This window comes from Limulus polyphemus, unplaced genomic scaffold (assembly GCF_000517525.1).
Source record: "Limulus polyphemus unplaced genomic scaffold, Limulus_polyphemus-2.1.2 Scaffold1343, whole genome shotgun sequence".
Taxonomy (NCBI): Eukaryota; Metazoa; Arthropoda; class Merostomata; order Xiphosura; family Limulidae; genus Limulus; species Limulus polyphemus.
In genome coordinates, this window is record NW_013666953.1 from 274,036 (window position 1) to 280,620 (window position 6,585).

The 6,585-nt window shown below is 32.3% G+C and overlaps 1 protein-coding gene across 3 annotated transcripts in view; it reads left to right on the forward strand.

Moving 5' to 3' along the window:
• LOC106463186 (abnormal cell migration protein 13-like) overlaps positions 1 to 6,579 on the forward strand; it is a 31,833-nt gene extending 25,254 nt beyond the window's left edge. For all 3 annotated transcript variants that reach the window (XM_013923180.2, XM_022390629.1, XM_022390631.1), the window contains exon 5: positions 2,500 to 6,579. In XM_013923180.2, the coding sequence (XP_013778634.1) occupies positions 2,500 to 2,894 (395 nt within the window). In that variant the 3' untranslated portion in view covers positions 2,895 to 6,579. The remainder of the gene's footprint in view (positions 1 to 2,499) is intronic.
• The last annotated feature ends 6 nt before the right edge of the window (positions 6,580 to 6,585 follow it).

A 6,585-nucleotide genomic window follows, 5' to 3' on the forward strand; every position in this document is an offset into this window, starting at 1 on the left:
AATAAATTGGTATGGTCTGCTTTTAAAAATAGGGTTTCGTGGTCACCCATTGCACTGTTTCAGATGTTGTCCTTCCTCCGGACTCTCCACCACGATTTTCCCCCCTTTTCTTCTAGTGGAGTTTGAAAGTCCTTACCACTTTCTAGTTCCAAGCCACTGGGTGGTGGACCATGGAGGCATCCTCCTGAATGGGTTAATGAAATACATAATACAAACAAAATATAGAAATTTATAAAACCATTCAGTTGAGAATAGGGTGTTAGTGTTTTGCTAGTGTAGATGATGTGCTATCCTCCAATATGAAACAAATAAAATGGGAGTGAGCCATCAAAATTGCAGTTCACCTCTTTCATTGGGAACCTTCATCCTACTCCCATGTGGATGTCAGTTACCAGTAGCTGGGTTTTGGATTTAGAATTGAACCACTAAACATAAGTCCTCACACATGTGTTACAGATGTCTATATTCCTACCTCAATTAAATTATTGTTCCTCCATCCGTGTTGTGTATCATGGTGGAGATACTTGCAGGTTATTATGGTTCCTCCCCTATCCCTCGATGCTTATTATTCCAAGGATGTTACTGTGCTTGGGGCGGTTCCAGTCAATCTTTTTAATTTTACCCAATTTTATATTTTCTGGGATAGAGTTGCATAAATATTATATGGTTCGGATCATTATCTGACTTTAGTTCTCTCCCACTTGGATGTGCTCCTCTGTTTTTCTGCCCATATGTGTGACATCTTTTTACGATGGACAACGAGTATACTGGTGCAGAATTGGTATTGACCCCTACATCACATCTCAGAATCCGATTGTCTCATGTTACAGAGTGTTCTTCAAATGCTATCACAGGATGCTTCTTTCTTTCCCTTACAACAGTCCATTTACCTATTCAATTTGGGATTCTAGCTCTTTGTGTGAGTAGAGATAATGTACCGTATTGGAAATTATAAATTTCCTATACAGAAAATGTCTTTCCTATAGGAACTTATCTCCCCTTACACTTCCCACCCTTCCTCCTCACTGAAAACCGATGCTTCCATCTTCTGCCAGAACTTTAAGTGATAGTTTGGTAAAATTGAATAGAGGGAGTCACATGCGTCATGTGAGTATGTCGCACACTCATTGGTGGAGGGTTGTTGCATGATGATTTGTATGAAAGACGCAATGGAATCAGTCAGTTCCAATGAAGGGGGAGATAGAAGGCTTGTGGCATGTGTAAATATTTTTTATGCATATAGAGGGCAGCACTGAACAAGAATAGCTATTTATGAGAGTAAAGATAAGTAACTATCAGAAATACATTTTCACTATAGGAAAATTGTAACTTTAGCATGAAGGTTATTTGCTTCCCAACTTTTCAGGAAAGTTATTGTTTCTAACAAGTTAATTGCGAAGTAAACTGTACTGAGACATTAACAAAGAAATTTTTCATGCTTATGGTGAACTTTTTCACAGTGATTATTTAGCCAGGCAGCAGTAGACACATTGCATGAGAGTGCTGATAAGGGAGAATGAGTCCTATACTGCAAACCTGTATGAACCCTACCCCTACATCCTAGAGTGTATCTAGATGTACAATTGCAATGTTATTGTAAACCTGGATGTGATTTGCAGTATTTCTTCAGTTATGAAGACCATATTTATGTGTCTTTGTTCAAAACAATGTTACACCAGTCTATGATGAGAGAACTTCCAACACAAATGAAAGAACATGCAAATTTAAGAATGCCAAATAAATCAAGTGTATTAAAGTATGCCCTACATAAGTGTGATGTAGTTGTTGGGTGAATTTTTTTAAAGATATTATTGAGGGCCAATGATGAACATAACCTCCAAATAAAAGAGAACTTATTCATAAACTGATGCCACAACTTAATCAGATTAATTAATTGTGTAAGCTGTCAGTTATTATATAAGTATAAATAAAATGGTCATCCATGTTTAGTATTTTAATGTACATAATTGTACTACTTTATGAGTTTGGTAGAATAGAGATTTATATACATGTATCACTGCTTACATAATTTTATGTAGGATATTATTTTATGTGTGTGTATTATTACCTTGATTGTTTCACAGATTCTAATGACAGACTTTAGATGTGCTACAGTAACTTTGTCAATGAACATAGAATGCTGGGAAGATACATTTACTTTTAATATATATATATATTCTAATTCAGCTCCATTGACAACTATAAACTTCAGTTTTTACACTCTTTCATGCAAAACCCTTGCTTTCAGAAGAATACTTTCACAAACTATCATAGTGTTTGATTTGTAGAAACTGAGGCACAAACCAGATTTAATTCATAAGTAATCTTACACTTATGAATAAAAATTACAGGTTGTTTTATTCAACGATGACACTGAGAGTATTTATGTGTATTTAAGTGTCAACCATATACAGCAAGCATATTTAGCTAGACTACGTTTCTTGCAATATTTAGTTCTATGGTTTTTTTATTACTAATTTGTGTAAATGTAACTTTCAGATCCAGTTACAACTACACAGACCATATGGGGAGTGGTTGTGATTGTTTTTGGCATCACCATGATTTGTTTTTTCGTTCCATTGTTTATATTCCTGGCTATTTGTGGTAGTAGGAGTTCCATCACCACTACAACATCTTTCTTTGAACCAAATGAACACTGGCCAGGAATTAACGACAGTGGGATTTGTTCCTCTTTATCTGATCCTGATACAGCAAAATCCAGCAAATCTGACCAAAGTGGATCTCTGCCGAGCCCAACAGATGCATCATCAACTACTGTCAGCAATGAGAAAGATTCAGGAGTACCAGCTATGGCTGCTTTTAGTAAGGGAAAAAATGTTCCTTACAAAACTCACGATAAAGTGAAATTGATTCCTGAAAATACTTTAGATTAATGTAAATGTTAAAACTAAAAACCTTTTACATACATAGTTTGTTCTGGAACCAAGTCATTGCTTTGTTAGACGTAATGTCATATACATAAGTACCTTTAAAACATAATGTTAGAGGACCATTCTCTCTGGATGTAAAACTTAATTCATATGAAAGAGGAAATTATGAAATTTTCAAATTGTAGAATTTCAATATTCTTACAGTTTAATGTACAGTAACACACAAAATATATACCACAAATAAAACAAAATATTCTATTAGTTAATGTATTTTTTAAGAAGTTTCATATGATAATGAGAACTGGTCTTGATGAGGTGATATGTTTTTTTTGAGCCATATGGCTTTTATATAATATTTAAAAAAACTAAGGTATTCTGTTATTCTTTATGATTAAGAATTGTCACGAATTATTTTTTGCAAATGGTGATTGGTCTGAAGCAGGACACATACCTTGTTTAAAATCTAATTATTTTCTACATGTTTAGCATTATATTTCTTGAATAACAGCCTATGCTGCAAATTAATTAACGAAATGCATGATTTTAAAATGATGCAATATCCAAAGTAGTGTATTGGAGGATGTGGAGTCAAGAGAAAAATTTACTAATCGTTTCAGCCAAAGAAATTTTACAAATACGACAACAAAAAATGAGTGACACTGAAGATAAATCATAATAAAATGCATGGAATCATTGAAATAATATTACAGCTTTCCTTCCAGAGTTGAGAGAGAGAATTATAGAACAGTACATATATTTTTCCAATAACTATATTATTGGTCACTCAATTTTTATATATGTGCAGATGTTTGGAATAAATTATCTATAGTATGCAAAAGTCAAGCTTTGAGGTGTTGCAATAGTCCATCCATGTATATATATATTAACATATAAGTATAAAATATTGGTCTGATATATTCTTTTTACACTGAAACATTTCCATTTCATTTTGTATAAATCATGTAAATGTGAGGAACATTCTTCCAGTAGATATGCAGACATGTATGTTTTACTGATAAACAATCAGTTGTTCTTCCCTTGTGATTACAAACTATATAGTAATTTTTTGCTTTTTTTTTTTATAGGTATTACTGTGTTGTTGATATTTGTTTTTAGAGAAACTGATCTTCATATAGTGGTTCCCTTGAAATAAAGCTGGTGAAGCGTAGGAAGCCGGTAGGCCTAATATTTATGTAAACAGCAGGCAGATGTTATATTCTTTCACATTCCTCTTAATTTGTCTATTTTTGACTGCGAGTCAATGTTATGTAAAAATAGCATTTTAGATCTATCTTTTGTCTCCTGCAAGCCATTGCCCAAGAGATCCTTTGTTCAGTAGCAGAACTTGTTAGTTGGGCTGGATGATGAGACAAACATTTTCCTGAAACTGTTTATATACGTGGTTACATCTTGGGTTATTGTGATTCCAGCATTTGAATCACACTCTCAAACTGTTACGTGTTTATATATTAACATGCTGGTTTTAATATTTCTGACTTTTAATTAGTTGCATTACGAAGCCCAGTAAATTTTTCACTGCTTACTTTTCTTAACTGCTAATCATGAAACCTAAATACAAAAAATTGTAAAAGGTTAATAATTACATTTTTAATATAAAAGTAAAAACAATTTGAATACTTTACGTAGTATAGTTTGCACACTATACAGTAGGTCAAATCAAGTGTGTGATATTGACCACAAGAGCACGTATTCTATATGAATTTCATTCATGTGCTTCCAGGATTTGCTTATTGTCAGACTTTTAGTGTTTCCACATGGTGGTTTTTTTGTGTGTGTGTGTGTTGTTTTTTTTACCATAGTTTTGGTATTTTCTATGAAACGTGTTGATGGTTAATAAGAAAGCAAAATGCCAGAACCTGCTTTTATATTTTAGTGCTGTATATTCATTATATCTGTAAAGGATTAATAACTTATATATGAAAATAATAAATTAATGCCTAGAAAATAGTTCTTAAGTGTAAGCAAGAACATTTGATTTTTACAAATATGTATTTAGAAACTATAGATTTTTTTTTTTTTTTAAAGTTTGTGAGAAAGTAGTGGTAATGAAAATTTCATTTCATTAGTCTTATCAATGAGTTAATTTCCTCAGGACTAGTAATTTTTTAAAAGATTTATTTGATATAATTAATCAAACATTTTCTAACAATTTTCACTCGCAGAAGTTATGACCACTGAGTATTTAGTAGGAACTTGCAATTTTGATATACATGTTTTAAACAAAAACGGGAAAATGTTTAGTTTGTAGAATTTACATTACATGTACAACTTTTTCAGGTATGAATTATCCTCTGCTCTACACATTGCACAAGTACATGAAAGCTTTTTTATTTTAGTTATTTAGCCATCTCAGGAGAATATGGACTTGCGTGATCAAGGGTTTTTCCTCTTGTTTGAAAACCTCTTATAGGTATTTTCAACATCCTTTACCATTAAAACTAGTGTGGAAAGAGAACCAATTACCGGGATGTAATTTAACAACATGTATCGAACCTAATTCATCCTGTTGTGTTTACGTTGAAATAATACTGAGTAAACATAATACAGTTGTTTAGGGGCATAACTGTAAAACAAGAAAACCCAGCTGAAACAAAAGTCAGTTGACAATCATAAAAAAATATAGAAATTACCTGTAGACTTTTTATTTATTATGCCATTTTGTGGAGCTAAGGGTGTCCCATTGCCACAAAAATAGGCTTTTCATTTCAGGGTCATGAGTGTGTTATGAGACTGATGATGAAATCTCACTATTCTATCAGAGCAGCCCTAGAGTTAGTGATCAGTGTTGTTAAATAGCTGCCTTCCCTCTGGTGTGTCAGTTCAAAATTAGGGATGGCTAGCACAGATAGCCCTTGTGCAGCTTTGCACAAATTTCCAAGAAAATCATTAGAAAGTATCTATATTCTCAAAATCTATTACTAAGAGCATCTTCACATAATAGAATTCATAATTATGCCTCAATCTTCACACAATAGAATTCATAATTATGCCTCACATGTACAGAAACAATCCCTGAGAAGTTGTAAGTAAGGAACAGTTTTAACAACTGTGGTAGTACAGTTGGTTGTAACTAAAGTGAATTGAGGAGGTGCAGCATTGTATCAAGATATACAAATCACTGTACAATGTATAATAATTCAACAAGTTAGGAAATATTTTTTTATTCTCAGCAAAATTCTCTTGTAATAATTCATTGAAACTTGTAAAACATTTCAGTTTAAGATAAAAAAAAAAGAGCTTGCGAGACTTGCCAAGTGACCACATATTATTTGATGAAAATAAAAGATTATTAGTTTTGTCTATCATTACTGTGATTAGTTTGCACAGAGAATATGTAAAATGAGTTGTATATAGTGACCAAGATATTATTATATACCTGCATGAACAAATCAGGTTTAATTATTGTTATATTATAATGGCTGTGCCTTTAACTTCTTTACACTACAGATAGTCAAACAACCAGAGTGCATTGGTTTCATAATTTAATAGCAAACACATAAATATGTATTTATATGTAACTGATGTAGCTTTCTAAAGACAGGTTACATTTTATTATTAAACACAATTAAATAGTAGTTACATTGTGTGCAAGTTAAACATGAGCATTTGTACATAATTGAATAATTAGAGTTGTTTAAACATTTGTTTAAAAACAAGTTAAAGCTTGGAATGG